This window comes from Eumetopias jubatus, unplaced genomic scaffold, assembly GCF_037043125.1.
Source record: "Eumetopias jubatus isolate StellerSeaLion01/CBP00866 unplaced genomic scaffold, mEumJub1_p1.0 scaffold_8, whole genome shotgun sequence".
Taxonomy (NCBI): domain Eukaryota; kingdom Metazoa; phylum Chordata; class Mammalia; order Carnivora; family Otariidae; genus Eumetopias; species Eumetopias jubatus.
Genome location: NW_028274814.1, coordinates 35,002,176 through 35,020,445, shown reverse-complemented (window position 1 = coordinate 35,020,445; position 18,270 = coordinate 35,002,176). Strand labels below are relative to the sequence as shown.

Below are 18,270 nucleotides of genomic sequence, written 5' to 3'. Positions count from 1 at the left end.
GGGAACATTGTTCTGCACTAAAAAGAAGTGAGCTATCGTACCATGAAAAGACACGGAGGAAATCTTAAATGCGTATTGCTAAGTGAAAGAAGCCCACTCTGAAAAGGCTGCATACATCCTCTGTGATTCCAACTATAGGACATTCTGGAAAAGGCAAAATGAAGGAGGCAGTAAAAAAAATCCGTGGTTGCCAGTGTTTGGGGACCCAGAGGGATGAGTAGGTGGAAGACGGGATTTTTAGGACCAGGAAACTACTCTGTATGATACTTTGATGGTGTGTACTTGTCTTTATGCTTATGTGAAAACCCATAGTGTGTACAGCACCAGGAGTGAACTGTAAGGTAAACTGTGGTCTTTGGGGAAAATAGTGGCATGTCAGTGCAGGTTTGCTGATTGTAACAAATGTGATTTCTGGTTTGGGATGTTGATAATGGGGAAGGTGGCAGATGTGTGTGGACCTGGGACTCTGTTTCCTGCTGAATTTTGCTGTGAACCTAAAACTGATCTACAAAACAAAGTTTATTAGTGTTACTACTTTTTAAAAAGTTATTCTCAGATGGATAAGAAGTCAATATTAAAACATTAAAAAACAGGAAAATACACTTGAATATTTTTCTGACCTGAATGTGGAAGGACTTCTAATCAGGAAGGTTATCATAAAAGAATACATAGTTAGCTATATTTCTGTATAATTTCATTTAGTCTTTTCTAAAAGACAAATTATTTGGATAATAATATATAAACATGTTAATATAGAAATGGAAAAATGGTATGGATGGACTATCAATAAAAAGTAATTTAAAATTACAAGTAGACTTGGCGCCTGGGTGGCTCAGTCGATTTAAGTGTCTGCCTTCAACTTGGGTCATGTTCCTGGGATCGAGCCCCACATCAGGCTCCCTGCTCAGTGGAGAGCCTGCTTCTCCCTCTCCCTCTGCTCCTTCCCTCTGCTCATGCTCTCACTCTCTCTGTTATATACATCAGTAAAAATCTTTAAAAAAATAAAATTACGAGTAGACATTGGAAAAATTTCAACCTAACCTAAGTAATAAAAAAATGACATTATACAATGAGATTAAAATTTATTTTTTTAAAGATTTTATTCGTTTGACAGAGAGCGCACCAGCAGAGGGAGAGGGAGAAGCAGGAGTGGGACTCGATCCCAGGACCCTGGGATCGTGACCTGAGCTGAAGGCAGATGCTTAACCGACTGAGCCACCCAGGCGTCCTGAGATTAAATTTTAAATTACATGTAATATTTGATTAAATTACTTTAAAATATTTATAAAATATATTTGTTAGTGTAATAATAAAACAAAAACTTGAACCCATCTACCACCAGAAGCAGACTTTGGAACAGGCTTGATGCTGTGTGTCCTGGTGGGTCCTCCTGCTTTCTTTTGTCTGCCTCCCACTATTTTAATCTCCTTACTATCATGTTTATCAATTCCTACAATACACAGTTTTCCTGTAGTTGTATTTATCTCCAAGTATTACATTGTTTAATTCTTATTTTTTAATTCCCTGATTTATTTTTTCCCCTGTTTGTAGCATTTGTTGGATATAAAAGAACATACATAGGTGGAAGGGATTGCATTAAATCTGTATTTGTAGGGGTAGAGAATATCAACATCATCTGGGGGCTAGCCAGAGTTACTTGGACCAACTCACACCCATTAGGATGGCTACTGTCAAAACCCAGAAAATTACAAATGTTGATGAAAATGTGGAGAAATTAGAACCTTGTGCACCAGTGGCGGGAAAGTAAAATGGGGCACCTGCTGTGGAAAATAGTATGGCAGGTCTTTAAAAAGTGAACCCTGTAATTGCTGGGTCATAGGGTAATTCTGCTTCTGGGTGTATCTGAAAGCAGAGTCTGGAAGGCGTGTTTGTATACACATGTTCATAGCAACACATGGAAGAAACCCAGGTGTCCATCCACAGATGAATGGAAAACAAAGTGCAGTACATCATGCAATGGAATATTATTCAGCCTTGAAGAGGAAGAAGATGTGGGGGAACCTTGAGGACGTGTTGTTACGGGAAATATGTCAGGCACAGAAGGACAAGTACTGTATGACTCCACCTCTGTGAGGGACTTAGACTCATCACAAAGGAGAAGCAGAACGGTGGGTGCTGGGGGTGCAGGGGATGGGGGCTCAGTGATTACTGGGTGCAGAGATTCGTTTTTACAGGATGAAGTGGGTTTCGGGGGGGACAGTGGTGGCAGGTGCACAGCAGTGTGGATGTATTTAATGCCACTGAACTAAAAATGGTGATGCTGATTTATGTGTATTTTGCTACAATAAGAGAAATTGAGGAGAAAATTAGTGGGAAGCTTTTGGTTTTGTGTTTTTATTTTTTTTAACTATAAGCCTCTTGAGAATCACTTTCTGAAGGAGCTCCTCTTCCTAAAGGGAACCAAAAAACAGGTTGAGGGCTGAGTTAAGTATCTCTCCCAAGTCTTAGGGTGGTCATTGTCGTCGTCGTCGTCATCTCCTCCTCCTCCTCCTCCTCCTCCTCCTCCTCCTCCTCCTCCTCTACTGTAACACAAATGAAGGCCTACTCTGGGATTTTGTTGTTCACTTAACAGCTGGAAAAGTTGAATTTCATAATTTTGTATCAGAAGCTTGTCATGTTCCTAACTGCGAGGCCACCTTGAAAGACATGAAGAATGAGGCCTGTCCCTTCTTAGTTGGATGGGTGGATTCTTCTGAGGAATTTATAATTATTTGCACAAGGTGATACATCTGTGGAGAGACCTATAAGCAAATTATAACTAGAATATAAGAGAGTCGAGTCTCGTTCTAGGAGAGGGGTTGGTCAGGAGCAAGTCCCAGGAAGAGCAAAGAAAGGGCAGAGCACAGCTTATCCAAGGTTGGAGGTACGGCGTTTTTGGGCAGACTTAGGAATTTCTTTTTTTTTAAGATTTTATTTATCTATTTGACAGAGAGAGACAGCGAGAGCAGGAACACAAGCAGGGGGAGCGGGAGAGGGAGAAGCAGGCTTCCCATGGAGCAGGGAGCCCTATGCGGGGCTCGATCCCAGGACCCTGGGACCATGACCCGACCCGAAGGCAGACGCCCAATGACTGAGCCCCCCAGGCGCCCCAGACTTAGGAATTTTGAGTAGTTAAGTTTAGTAGTAGCATACACTCAGGGAAGAGGGCTGTGCAGTTGGATTTGGCCACGTCAGTGAAGACCTTGAATGAGAAGCTGTCTGTACAAAGGACCTGAGGAACTCATTTTCTAGGATTTTCTTTTTATTGATAAATACCCAAATTTCTATCTTTTGATATCTAGCCAAATTATTCATATTTACTAGACGGTGGAAGGACTTTTGTCTGACTGGCTTATTGCTATATTCCCAGAGCCTAGAAGAGTATCTGACCTATGTTAGTGAATGTATGATTTTAGATTTCATAAGAAGAGAAAATCTCCGTGGTGGTTCTTTAAAGACATCTTGTCCTAATATGTCAGGCTGGTTTTGTTGCTTATAGCTGGTCTCAGACTTCATCATACTCAGCTTACTTGGGTGTGCATTCTTTGCAAGGCTCTCTTTGGGCTCCTGAGCATCTCCCTTATGATGTATGTATCTGTGTTGACTTGGTTCAGATTCAGGTAGATGTCAAAAATCTTTGGTTTTAACTTTACATCTGTTTTCCTGAAGTGTGTGTTATTTAATTCTTTAGCCTTGATTTTAACCATTTCTAACCATTCGGTGATAATCACTTCTAGAGTTTCTGCTATTAGTGTCCCCCTTGTGTTCTTTTGGTTGTTATATAAATAGTAATATCTACTATTTAGGTATTATTTTAAAATGCTAGCTTTGGTTTTATATATTTTTTGTAGTTCTGAATAAATTATTAATTGTACACATATATACTTAGAAAAAGCACAGGTTGAATTGCATGTTTACATGATGTGATCACTGCCCTGAGAACCTCATGCTTCTGTTGTTACAGGCATCATAGCCCTAATGAAACCAAGCAGTGATTTTTATCCTGGCTTTCAACAGCCAAGTATCTTTTAAAGAAATTAAGGAAATTTCTCTTAAATTTCCCCACGTACTTATATCTGCAGCTCTCCCTGAGCTGGAAGTGGTGTCCCTGGTGCGTGGACTCCCCCAGGACACCTTTGGACGGCGTTGTCCTATCTGCCCTTAGAGTTGGTGGTTCGTGTGTATGTCAGACTTCCTCTGCCAGCGCTGGGCTCTTTTCTGGCAAGGGCTACAGTTCTTACATTTTCACATACTTCATTGTATCCGTATCTGTGCCTTACACAGAATAGACACCTCTTGTCTTTCAGAATGTAAGTATGGTTAGATTGTATTTTTCGTGGGAGTACGTGCAGAGCCTGACAACTTGCACTACTGCAGTTCACCGTTAGATGTCACTCTGTGATGTACTTGACATTCTTGCCCAAACTTCCCTCCCTTGATGCCGATTCCATTCAGGAAGGCAGCTTTCCTCAGCAGGTGCTCTGGCTGAGAAGTTTCTGTATGTTTGAAAGCGGTTTCTTTCCAAACACACAGTAATAAATTATAATTGCAGTTGTGACTCTCTTTTAGTTCTGCATCTAAGTCTGTACTGAACCCAACAGATTTTCCTTAAGTTTTCTATAGAATTTGAATGCTGGCTTTATGTTTTGGTTATTCTCTCTTTGGAGCAAAGTCTGCAGCTATTACAAGTAGTGGTGGGAAGAAGTAGGTTATTCAGGAATGCCCTAGAATGTGCTCGGAATTCTTCTCTTAGCAACGCACTTCTGAGAGATGCCTTATTCCAGGAGGCCGGCTGAGCCCATACTTGTGGGAAGAGTCTCTAGATGAGCATTCATGCCAGCTGCCGGTTTCATTTGGGTTTGTCAGAGGAAGAGTGAGAACTGACTTGTCTGTGAAAAGAAATGTGGAAGCAGAGAAAGCCAACTTGCAGGCTCCACCGGCCCATCGTGGAACACAGGAAGGTGTCAAGAATGAGTCTCCTTCACTTGTTCTCCTCTGAAAGATAGGAAGGGTCGGGTCAAGGAGGTTTGGTGTTCACCCTATGCCCGAGGGCCTGCCCACACTACCCCGTGTGATTGAGGGATCTGGCCTCTCAGTGTGCGAGGACGTTCCTGACGGCCCAGTGCCTTGGTGCCCAGCTGCGAGTCCCCGTGTTCGAGGAGCCTCTCCTGCTGCACCACCGCCCATCCGATATCCAGGAGGCAGCCCATATCCCCCTAGACTTGACACAGCCAGTGGCTGTTCCCCTCACCCGGCTCAGAATATTGAAATTTGAGCGAAATAGCGGTCCTGGTTCTGAATAATACAATGAACAACGTCCCAACCCAGACATGCGACCATTTCTGATGATGTGGGCCCACCCACGTCCTCCTCTGGGACACCAGCTCCCAGCCTTTCATGCCTCGGTCAGAAATAGATTGTTTATGGTTTTATTTGAAAAGAAAAAAAAGAATGCTGTTTTCATTTGTCAGTATGTCTACATAAAATTGAAATTTTAAAACGATAAGTATCACAGTGAATCATGGAACACTACATCAAAAACTAATGACGTAATGTATGGTGATTAACATAACAATAAAAAATTATTTAAAAAAATAAATACAAGCAGAAAAAAAATAAATAAAACGATGAGTATCATAAACTAAGAACCAAAGAATTAGAACATTTGAATGGCATTTATATTGCTCTGTCGTATTACAGTTACACACAATGTAATATCAAAAAGTGAAATTTTATGTTCTATTTTTGCTTTGGAATAAAATTTGAAATGTACGTGTTTTTTGATATGTTAGTATAGGGTGACCACTTGTCCTTCTTGGGAAGACCTTTTTAACTCTTTGACCTTAAAATGTCATTCTTTATGAACTAACAAAGTGAATGACAATTTTTGCAAAGTAATTGGTAACGGAGAAAAGGTTGTCGTACTACATCCTGCATTAGTGTATTCACCAGTAGTCGGGAGGTGCTGAGTCTGTTACTTACATTGATGGTAGTTCATCTTGTAATCCATGCTTTCTTTCCCCTTATGTTTTTGTGTTTTCCTACAGTTACAGAAGTGAACAGGTCATGGCACGTCTAACAAAAAGGCGACAGGCGGATACAAAAGCTATCCAGCATCTTTGGGCAGCCATTGAAATTATACGGAACCAGAAGCAAATTGCCAATATTGACCGTATTACAAAGTAAGTACATTTCAGCAAAAATATCCTTATAAAGTTTCCTAACAGATTTTTTGGGGAAAAAAGTCCCTAAAATAATTTATTTATTATGCTCATCGACACATTACAAAGTGGCAGTCACTTTTTGCCTTGTATACACTTGTCAGAAAAACAACAGAGGGACATAGACAGGCAACTTGTGTCAAGATGTTTAATAAACAAATCCCAGAGAAGTAAAACATCACTGTGTACTGTTTATAATAGCTTTTTAATGATCAAACATTTTTTACTCTTGGGATCAAATCTTTAAGTCTTTTTATTAAAAAGGCTTTGCTGTTGTGTGCCCTGTCTAAAGCAGAGTGTTGTTCATTGTTTACTGTGACTGCAGGACAGGTGTGCTGTGCAGAAAACACCTTCTTCTCGGTCCCTAGCCCACTAACCAGGACATCCTGACCATTTTGTCCTGTATTTTGGAAGTTATATTAAATTATCAATTTAAAAAAAGTTGTTTTTTTTTTTCCCCTAGTTTCCAATGCTATTTATTTTGGTAGACCAAAATCAGGATAGGAAACAATCAGACTATTTTATCAATACTCACATTATATGCTAATTATAAGGGAGTCTTCAAATAGAACTTGATTTTATTTGTTTCTCCGAGTATTTTTAAGGGAAAAAAGCTAACTTCATCTCTTTTTAAATATTTGAGTGATATTTTTTGGTAATTTAGATAGAATTTCTTTTTTTATTCTTTGTACAGATTCCTTAGATGCTATATGTAAAAATGGGAAATGGGTGATTTATGAGCCCCTTTAATGAAATGTTTATTTTTGTCCTTATTAATAAGTAGTAGAATTGAGCACCACATATTTTTGTCTCTTACGTACATTCTCTTAAAGATTATAAAGGTTGCTCATGAGAGAATGGACCAGAGAAAGGGAGAGGGTGTTGCTGTGTGTTGCTGTAAGTCTGTATTTACCCTTTGAGCACTTAAAGTTGCTGTGCACACCTCCTGGCTCCTGCAGGGCAAGAGAAGAAAAAAATAGGTAACACTTAGGGAAAATAAGAATAAAATAAAGAGTATGTAATAAGTCATATTAGTATGTCCTTATAAAAAGCAAATAACTTGAGGGTATGTTACAAAGTACAAGTTATAGTGAGGTGGTATTGGCCTAAAAACATTTCTTCGAAACCTCAAGAATAAAAAGCCATAAGTATTTTCCTATGGCTGGGATTTTCTTTAAAAAAAAAAAAAAAAAACACCATGGTTTATATATATTAAAATTATTTATGGAAGAATGTGGAAATCAGATGCTGCTCTTTGGGTTTAATGTTTAGACTTAGGGTCACCGACTGAACTCTAGCAGTGTCTCTCCCTCCCCCAGCACCCTCCTAGAGCTGTGGGGGTGCTGTCCCCGCCCAGGGTGCACAGTCTGGCCGCGAGGGTCGCTGTTAGTTCGTGGCCATGGCGGGTGCGGGCGACCTGCGTGTGCGCGGACGTGTGTCAGCAGGAGCACACCCCCATGCTCATCTCGCCTCTTGTCCTCTCTTCATCAGCACAGCCTCAGGCTGCCAAGGCTGACTTTTCTCCTTGCGCTAGGGTCCGTAGATCTTAAGGTGTATCTGAAGAAATGTATTCACCTACCGAAAAGTTAATGTCCTTTCAGTGTTTAAAGATGAAAAGGAGCTAAGAAAATCAGAGGGTAAGTGTTGGCAGGAGTGACGGCCCGTGTCTCTTCTCCCGTCTGAGCAGCACTCCTGCCTGTTCTGGGGTGCACACCATGGCATCCGTACTTCCATCACAGCCTGTGTGCCTAACCAGCTGGCCTGTGCCCGAGCCGCGCTGTTGCCCTTGTCACACCCTGGCTGGAGCAGGTTGGGAGGAGCGCTGCCCCTTGATGGGGAGTCAGGGGTCTGGGCTGTATTCCGAATAGGTGAATACTTTCCAAGTCTTTGATTAGCTTTAAATCAAGACCCTCTGCTCAGTTACAGCTGAGCCTGAACATCGTTGTCTTTTGATAAATACACCTGGGTGACGTTCCTGACGGCTGTGGAGGAGCTACGGTAGAGAAGGCACGTGTGGTCACGAGGACTCCTTCTCTACCGTGTCTGGTGAGAATGAAAGCTAGACGGCTTCCGGCACACCTGCACATGTTTGGGCTCCCTGTCCTGTTGGGAAGCCTGGCAAACCCAAAGAGGAGTTAACCTCTTGTGATGTTCTAGTTCCGCTTGTGTTTGTTTCTTCAAAAATGTCTTTGAGGTCACCTTCAGTCTAAAGGTTCTCATTCATCCTTGATTGTGGTTTTCCTTTGTAGTGTATTTACTGAAGAGACTGGTTCATTTGCTCTGTGGTTTCCCATAGTCTGGCTTTGGCTGGTTGCATCTTGTGTATTTGTTCCTCTGTGTTTCGTGGAAGTGTATAGTTGCCCTGGAGGCTTGGGTGGGGCGAGACCCCTTCATAGGTGCTCTGTCCTCCTACCAGGAGGCCATGGTGCGGGTTTCTCGTGTAGTCAGGTTGGTAGCCTTAATGTGTCTTGGCTTGCGCCAACAATTCATTAAGGATTGCAGAATGGTGATAATCTAATGTCATCTTTCTGTTGTAAACTGGACTACTTCTGTAAGGACACAAACTTGCCATCGCATGCTGTTGGGCAATCCTCTGGTGTGTTCGTATCTGAAGGTAGAATAACAGGCTCTTTTCCTTTTTTGCCCGTTTTTTAAAAAACAGCATCCTCTAATGGTAACTAATTAGTTTTTTAAGTGTCATTTGGAATTCATGCATTTCAGTACTTTTGATATACTTTAGTCCATTTCTGACAAAATATTTATGCTCAGATTTTTCTGTCTTCCACCGGTTGGAGCCTCTCCACGTGGACTTCTGAAGTGGCTTTCTGCTTTGTCACCCAAGAGGATTTTTCAGGCTCACATCTCTTGCAGTCTGCCCCAGACCTGGAACATTTGATTTCTCCAAGGGGCTCCTGTTTCTGTCACATAGAAATTGTGTCTCAGAGGCATGTCTGGCCCTCCGTGTGCTCACTGCGGCTTGCTTGGTCTTTCCAGGCCTTCTTGTGGACAGAGGTAGTAAATATAATTGTAAGAGGAAAAACACCTTATGAATGCATACTTGCATTTTTGTTGGAATTTGTGGCTACTGGGTTTTCCATAACTCTTCTACCCAAACTTTTCTTACACAGTAAGGAGGTCATGAATCGTACTCAGTTGTTGTATCCAACATTATATATCCAGCACTTGGAGAGTAATAACACCAACACTGTAACCAGTAATGTGTTTCCTGGAAACAGTGTAGACTGTTTATCCCTGTTCTTAAACAGTTGTACTGATTCTCACCAGCCAGAGATGAGGCCAGCTGCCTGACATGCTCTTCCTCACCACTGAACGTTGGTTTCCCTCTGCAGTAAGTGTGTATCTCATGGTCCCCACCAGCCCTCTCTTGGTGTGAAAAGTTCATTCTCTGGTCGATTTCTTTTTTATATTCTTTACCCCCAGTTTTACAAAGATATAATTGACATATGATAATGTGTTTATAAGGTGTACAACATCATGATTTTGTATTTGTACCCACTGCAAAACAATACCTCAGTGTGTTCGGGTAGCATCTGTCCCCTCCCATAGTCACACATTTTGTTTCTTGTGATGAGAACCTTTGAGACCTCCTCTGTTAGCACCTTTCAGATACACGGTCCATCGTTACTAGCGGTAAATCAGCATGCTGTCCCTGACGTGCCCAGAACTGATTTCTCTTATAACTGGAAGTTTATACTTCTTGCTGCCTTTCCTGTTTGACCCACTGCTGGCCACCACCAATCTGTTCTCTGTTTCTGTGTGCTTGGTCTTTTTAGATAACATGTGGGAGATGAAACAGGGTTTGTCTTTTTCTGTCTGACTTATTCCACTTAGTACAGTGCCCTCGGGAGCCATCCACGTTGTCACAGAATGATAGCGTTTCCTTTCTTACGGCTGAGTCGTTCCCTCGTATACACACATCATCTTCGTGCGCTCCTCTGTCAGTGGGCATGCGGGCTGTGTCCATGCTGTGGCTTTGGTGACTAGTGCTGCCGTGGATGTGGCGGGGCGTAGATAGCTTTTTAAGATAGTGATTTCATTTCTTCAGACAAATACCCAGAAGTGGGATTGCTGATCGTATTGTAGTTCTATTTTAATTTTTTGAGTAGCCTCCATGCTGGTTTCCAGAGCGGCTGCACCATCTAGGACATTCTTAATCAAGACTTTGTGGGAACTGACCTTCAAGTGCTTGCTGGCTTGTCACAGCTGGTTACAGCCTTTTTAGTGCATCAGTTTGGCTGGATTTAAAATCCTTAACTTGTCTATTTCCTTTCTCTGGGGTTTTTATATGTTCTATATGGTGGCTTAAAGGGCTTCTTGTGGTCGCCATGCACCCTAGGAAAGAGGCCTGCGTGTTTTTTACCAGTTTCTTTTAAGTCTCTCCCTCCATTTTTAAAATAGTTTTGAAGAATTATGGAAAACCCAGTAGCCACAAATAGAACAAAACTATTTTAGGTGTACAACTAGTCAGTTGTACACCTAACTAACAGAAACTTCTTTAACAGGTTCTGTTATTTGGGGTGGAAAGTACTTTCACCAAAGGAGTCAGTCTGAAATCAAAGTACATATATGGGATTAAGTTTGATTTGTAATTAGTGGTTAAGCTATCCCTCTCATTTAAAGGTGCATGTTTAGGGCGCCTGGGTGGCTCAGTTGGTTAAGCGACTGCCTTCGGCTCAGGTCATGATCCTGGAGTCCCGGGATCGGGTCCCACATCGGGCTCCCTGCTCAGCGGGGAGTCTGCTTCTCCCTCTGACCCTCCCTCCTCTCATGCTCTCTCTCTCTCTCTCATTCTCTCTCTCAAATAAATAAATAACATCTTTAAAAAAAAAAATTTTAAAGGTGCCTGTTTAGGGGCGCCTGGGTGGCTCAGTCGGTTAAGCGTCTGCCTTCGGCTCAGGTCATGATCCCAGGGTCCTGGGATCGAGTCCTGCATCAGGCTCCCTGCTCAGTGGGGAGCCTGCTTCTCCCTCTGCCTGTTCTGCCTGCCCCTTCCCCCGTTTGTGCGTGCGGTCTCTCTCTCTGACAAATAAATAAAATCTTTAAAAAAAAAGTGCATGTTTATAAATTGGATTCCATAGTTCTCATTTGAGAACTAGATAAACAGAAATAAATTTTGATCTCTCAGTAAAAACATATTTTTAGAAACTGAAGTATGTTTTGTGATACTTAATCATCATAAAATTGAAACCAACAGGTCATTTTATCATAAAAAATACGGTAGTCGTTTGAATGAAGGTGAGCACAGGCAAGATTTTATGTAAAACAAGTATAACATTTTTATGCTTAAGATCATAATGTTAGCTCTTGTTTTACAGTTTTTAAGTCAAGGAACAAAGATTAAGAATCATAGACAGGGGCACCTGGGTGGCTCAGTCGGGCGGTGAAGCGTCTGCCTTTGGCTCAGGTCATGGTCCCGGGGTCCTCGGGTCGAGCCCTGCATCGGGCTCTCTGCTCGGCGGGAAGCCTGCCTGTACCTCTGCTTGTGCTCGCTCGCTCTCTCTCTGACAAATAAATAAAATCTTTAAAAAAAAAGACAACAAAATCAGTAACAAATGAAATTTAAACTTTCAATCCCTAAAATTTCTAATATTACTCATAATTCATTATCGTGTCATTTATGGTCACCTGTATTTTAATAGTCCATAAAATAAGTCAATGTGTCCACTTCTGTTTTGTCTTAAACCCTCACATACTATTCACATCTGACTTGGATAATTATAAGGTGGCACTAGGGTTTCATAAAGTATTCTGAGTAATCGTTATAACGTAAATGCATTCTGTTGAAGCAAGTATGGATTTTATGTTCATCTCTGCCAGTATTATAGGCTAGTTCGTGCCATTGCAAGAGGTCAGATGACTTTGTGCCTGCTGGACAAAGCCAGTGACCCTTTCTGTTTTCTTGCTGTCTCGGGTACCTGCGACTGTGTGTTTCTAGAGGTGACGGTGCCTGACTCATGTGATTAGGCTGACATGGGGTTGGAAGACTTCCCGTTCCAGTTAATGCTTCAGATCAGGGCATCAGTGACCTGTATTGCTTACTCTAGGGTCACACCCCAGGTATAACTGTGCCCTCTGCCCTCTTTGACACGCTTGCAGTGACTGCGTCCTCCTGGAGCATCACCTGTCGCTACGGGCTGAGCTGTCTGCACGCGGCTGGCTCCTCAGGTTGCACGAGGCACACTCCATCTCTGTACTGACTTGTTGAGAATTCACTCCATGAGAGCCCTAGGAACTGCCAAGTTACCCTTTTGCTTTGTCTCTGTGTCAGTTTCTTTTCTTTTTTGACAGACAACACAAAAATGAGTGCTTCCCAAATTTATGTGTCCTGCTTGCAAGGGGCCATGCTGATCTTCTGCGTGTCGTTCGATCTTAGTGTACGTTCTGCCGGGGCGAGCCCTGTATTGATTCCACTCCCTTAGTGGGTTTGCTGAAGAGGAGGGGATGGCCATTGCCTGCTACCTCTTTGGAAATAAGTTATTTTGAAGAACTAGCAGTTAATATTATGCTGTAAATGCAATCCCAAGAATTCTTCACAGACTTACTAACTGCATACCCATTTCAGTCTGTAATGATTTATTCTTTCTTACATTTCTTGTGTGGTAGCAGATTGGCAGGCACAATTTACCACTTATTTTATGTTACATAATAACAGCCTTACAGGAGAAGTCTCGGACTTATGGATTCTGAGCAACCATAATGTGCAGCGCTCCACGGTGAGCTTTCTCCGGTGTGCTGAATTCTCAGGGCACTCCTCTTGGCTTGGATTACTGTCTAGCTGTTTTCATGTTTGACATTTCTCTGCAGTTCTGTGAAGGAAACATACGGACAAGGCACAGAAAAGCGTAAACAACCATTTGAGAGTAAATGAGTGTGATCAAGTAATGGGAGAGGCATCGCAGACGGCCCGGGGCTCGCCCCACATGCTGGTCTGAACTGATGGATACGCTCTGGCCGCAGCCCAGGGGTCATTGGATGTCAGGAAGTTGTGGAAGGCCTGCATTGGTTGGGCCTGGGAGGGTGGGTGGGCAAGGAGAGTCCGAGCAGAGGGACTGGAAGAGGAGATGAAGACAGAGAGGGCCAGACAGGAGAGCGTCTGAGGCCAGCACTGAGGTTTTTATCCTGGATCCAGAGGGCGATACCGAGTAGGAGAGAATACTGATTCATTCCTCAGGTTAACCTGTCCCGTTGCCCTTGCTCTTGGTCACAGTGATGTATATGAAAATAACTCCTATTATTTATTACAGGAACTTATTACTAAAAAAAATTTCTGCTTCCTTTGCTGATAGTGAGCACCTTGCGGGTAGGGCATACGTCTTTCCTCGGTTTGGATCTTAGTGTGAAGTGTAGTTGGGACAAGGAGGTGAGAACAGGTTTCCTAATAATAAATACTCTGTTGCATTCGTTGAAGACATAGTTTCAAGGAGACTCAGAATTGAGAGTCGTGGTTAACTCTGTGACAAGCCCTGTCCTGGGTAGGATTTGTCTCTGAATTCTCCCAACTCCAAGAGGTCTGTTGTCATTCTCTTCATGTTGCGGAAGATGATGGAGCTCAGGCAGGGAAGATCTTGCCTGAGGCCACAGAGGTTGTAGGTGGCAAAACGCAAGTATGAATATAGATCTCTCTGGTGTCGTAGTCCAAGCTTCTGATCATTCACTGTTTCCTTTTGGTATTTGATGGACTTGTACCCTTGCATGTGTTGAAGACTTTAGTTCACTGTCACGTTTGTGTGCTTCTGTATCACTATGTAACAGCCTAGAGACATTCAGAGGAGCCTTTATTGTGGCAAAATACACATCTCAACCATTCTTAACTGTAGTTCAGTGGCATTAAATACATCCACACCACTGTGCACCTGCCACCACCGTCCCTCCCCGAAACACTTCGTTGTGTGTGAAACTGAATCTCTGTACCCAGTAATCACTGAGCCCCCATCCCCTGTTCCCTCAGCATCCGCTGTTCTGCTTCGCCTTTCTGATGAATCTAAGTCCCTCACAGAGGTGGAATCCTGTCGTATTTGTCTTTTTGCAGCTGGCTGTCTTCACTCAGCATGATGTCCTCAAGGCTCATCCATGTTGTAGCATAAGGAAGATTTCCTTCCTCCTTAAGGCTGAATGATACCCCACCGCACGGAATGTGGTAGACCCCGCATCTTGTTACCCATGCGCTCGTCCACAGATGCTTGGGTTGCTCCTGTACGTTTGCTTTTGTGACTAATGCTGGTATGGGTGGACAGAGCTGTTTGAGACCCTGCTTTCAGGTGTTTGGGGTTTACACCCAGAAGTGGAGTTGTGGGGTTCATACGGCAGTTCTGTATTTAGTTTTGTGGAGGAACCTCCATACTGTTCTCCACGCTGGCTGCACCAGCTTGCATTTCTGCCAGCAGTGCACGAGGGTCCCCTGTCTCCGCCTCTTCGCCAACACTTGTTATTTCCTGTCTTTTTGGTTCTAGCCGTTCTGACAGGTGTGAGGCGGTGCCTCATTGTGGTTTTGATGGCATTTTTCCCTGGTGCTCCGTGACATCGAGCGTGTGCTTATTCTTGTATCTTTGGGGACGTGTCTCTTCAACTTCTTTGCCCGTTTTTGAGTCAGGTTGTTAGTATCAGAAGTTTTGTATATATTCTGGATATTAATTCTTACCAGCTGTATGATTTACAAATATTTTTCTCAGTCTGCTCTGTAGACGGTGTCTCCTCAATGTACAACCTTTTAGAATTTTTATGAAGTCCACTTCATTTTTTCTTTTGTTGCCTGTGCCTTTGGTCACATCCAAGAAATCATTGCCAAATCCAGTGTCGTGAAGCTGTTGTCCTACGTTTTCTTCCAGAGTTTTATCATGGTAGGCCTTACGATGAGGTCTTTGATCCATTTTGAGTTAATGTGTGTGTGTGCTGTTAGGTAGGGGTCCAGCCTCCTCCTTTGCATGTGGAGATGCAGTGTCCCCAGCTCGTTCTGCTGAAAAGACTGTTGGCTCCCCATCGACAGGTCTTGGCGTCCTCGTCAAAAGTCCTTTCACTATGTGAGGGTTTCTTTCTCGGCCTTCCGTTCACCTCCCCTCGTCTGTTCTTATGCCAGTACCAGGTGGTTTGGTTACTGTAGCTTTTATAGTAAGTTTGAAATGAGGAAGTGTGAGTCCTCCAGTTTCTTCTTCTTGTCTTCAAGATGAAGACAAGATGATTTTGGCTATTTGGGGTCCATTGAGATTCCACATGAATTTTAGGATGGGTTTTCTATATCTGAAAAAGTTTCGTTGAGATTTTGATAGGGATGGCACTGAATCCGTAGATGGCGTTGGGTCCTGCTGACATTTTAACAATATGATGCCCTCCAATCCACAAACATGGAGTGGGTTTCCATTTGTTCATGTCTTGAATTCCTTTCAGCGGTGTTAGGTAGTGTTCGTTCTGCAGGCTTTCCCTCCTTGGTTAAGTTAATTCCTATGTATTCTTTGAGTGATTTTAAACAGAATTGTTTTCATCATTTCCTTTTGAGATTGTTCATTGTTCCTGTTTTGGTTTTTTTTTTCAGATTTTATTTATTTGACAGAGACACAGCGAGAGAGGGAACACAAGCAGGGGGAGTGGGAGAGGGAGAGGCAGGCTTCCCTCAGAGCAGGGAGCCTGATGAGGGGCTCGATCACAGGACCCTGGGACCATGACCTGAGCCGAAGGCAGACGCTTAACGACTGAGCCACCCAGGCGCCCCGTTCATTGTTCCCGTTAGAAATGCAGCTGATTTTATGACTTTGTGTCCTGCTACACTGCTGAATTCATCTGTTAGTTAAAGCAGCTTTTTTGTGGAATCTTTAGAGTTTTTTATGTGCAAGATAATAATGTCTGCAGAGGTCATTTTACTTCTTATCTCCAATTTGGATGCTTATTATCCTTTTGTTATCTAAATGCTCGGGCTAGCAGGTGCAGTACTGTGTTTACTAGAAGTGATGAAAGTGGGCATCCTTGTCTTGTTCTGGACCGCGGAGGAAAAGCTCTCAGCTCGCACAACTGACCCTGAGGTTAGCTGTGGGCTTGCTGTATATGACCCTCACTGTAGTGAGGCGGTTTTCTCCGGGACTGGTCCCGTGAGTGTTTGGCGATGGGAGGGTGTTGATTCTGTATGATGCATCTGCTGAGATGCGTCTGTTCGTTCTTTTAGTGTGGTGTGTCACCCTTGGTGAAGTGCACGTGTTGAACCATCCCTGCATCTACAGGCACCTAGTGGCACAGCATTATTATTAAAATGTGTTTTACTCTAAGTTGCATAGTTGTATTGCAGGACACTTGGAAAAGAGAAAGCCGATGAATAATCACCTATAATTTCTCTGTCCAGTTTTGATTTATTTCTTGTCATTTTTTTCCTTAACATTGTTAGTGTAGACCATGTTGTTACGTGGTCACCGTTAAGTTATTATTGGTAATGGTTGGGCGGTGTTCCCAGTGGTGAGACTTCTGTCATGTGGTTTGCAAGGGAGGAGGAGTAAGCAAGGTAAACATGCATTGTAAGGTTCACGTCGTGGTCATTTATTTGCCTTCAAAACAACTACAGGGGGTTGGCACTACTCATTTTCGTACTTGGAGATGCAGAAGTAACTTGTCCAGGTCGTGAGAACCACTGTCTGAGCTGGGATCTGTGACTTTAAAGGCCAGGCTTTTCCCACTGCACTTGCTCACCCCTCCATACATCATCCGTCGGTTTCTTGCAGGGCTGGTGTTCCCCCTGTATATTTGTGTGGTGATGCCAACAACGAGGTGTAAGCTTGGAGGGGTTCACGGCAGTTAGTGCAGGACCCATGTTTTCGAAATACTCAGTGCCAGGCCTGGGCTGAGTGCCTTGTTGTTTGTCATCTCTGTTGGCCTTCATTCCAGCCCGCCTGATATGTGTGATCACCTGCACGTCTCATCATGCTCCTGTTTTGTTTGTTGCTGGGTAATGGGTGTTTCCAGTTTTCGCTGTGTTCAGTAGTCTCCTTGCACTGTGTCTTACTGCTTAGAAGGATTGCTTCCCGGTGGACACTCAGGTTGTCCTGGGTGTCCTTCCACCACAGACGGCCACCAGCGCAAACAGGAGGAATTCGTTAGCGTGTGTGTCCAGACACAGAATGCCTCCCTGATGGCAGGGTGTGCAGGTTTGGCTAAGCTCCCTCGGGGGATGCCTGTTCAGTAGCTGGACATAAGGGTTATACCCCCACATGTCCGCTGGTACCTGATGCTGCTCATTTGCGCGCTTGTGGTCATGGACATGTCCTAGTTTACGTTTCTTTGTTCATTAATGAGATTAGACAGCTCATGATGTTCCTACAAGGTTTTGGCCTTTCTTTGCTGTGGATGCCTGTTCTCCTCCTTTACCTATTTTCCCACTGGGTTCTTTTCCTTTTCTGTTGATTTGCAGAAGTTCATGTTCTTCTGGACCTTAATTCCTTTATGCACATCATGCTTTGTAAACATCTTTTCTAGAAGTTCTGTTATCTGTTTATTAATGTTTCCCATACTGTTCTTTGTTGAACAGAAAATTTTAATTTTGTAGTTATCAACTTCATTGTTTTTGGCCTAACGTTTTATGTTGTTGACATTTTTTTATTTAAGGAATCCTTCTTAATAAGACTGCAAGAATATTCTGCCACATTTTCTTTTATTAACTTTAGAGTTTTACGTTTCACAGTTCTTTAATCCATCCGTGGTTTCTCTCCATGCAGTGGGGGAAATGGTCCAGTTCTAGTTTGTTTTTCTCTCTCTAGTGAGTCTGCCTTCTGTTTCAACATCTAAGCATTTGGAGTCGGAGACTCTTGTGGGGGATCATTGAGGGCCGCGAGTTTGCGTGTTCGTGTGCCCTCTTCCCACCACTGTGTAAGCTGGGAAGGTTCTTTTTCTGTTTTGTGTATCTGTGAATGCCCAAGGACCCCAAACCAGGAAGGGGCACCTGGCATTCGCTCATTCACATGCTTGCCGAATGTTGCGTGACTGTGGGCCCTTCTCCTGCAACCAGTTGTCCTTTCCACAGAGAGCATGCAGTCTCTAATGGATGTGCACTGATCGC

The 18,270-nt window shown here is 43.2% G+C and overlaps 1 protein-coding gene across 13 annotated transcripts in view; it reads left to right on the top strand.

Annotated features, from left to right (window-relative positions):
* Nucleotides 1-18,270, top strand: part of ZMYND11 (zinc finger MYND-type containing 11) — a 123,653-nt gene that overhangs the window by 47,187 nt on the left and 58,196 nt on the right. For all 13 annotated transcript variants that reach the window (XM_028114628.2, XM_028114626.2, XM_028114627.2 and 10 more), the window contains exon 2: nucleotides 6,048-6,182. In XM_028114628.2, coding sequence (XP_027970429.1) covers nucleotides 6,067-6,182 — 116 coding nt within the window. In that variant the 5' untranslated portion in view covers nucleotides 6,048-6,066. The remainder of the gene's footprint in view (nucleotides 1-6,047; nucleotides 6,183-18,270) is intronic.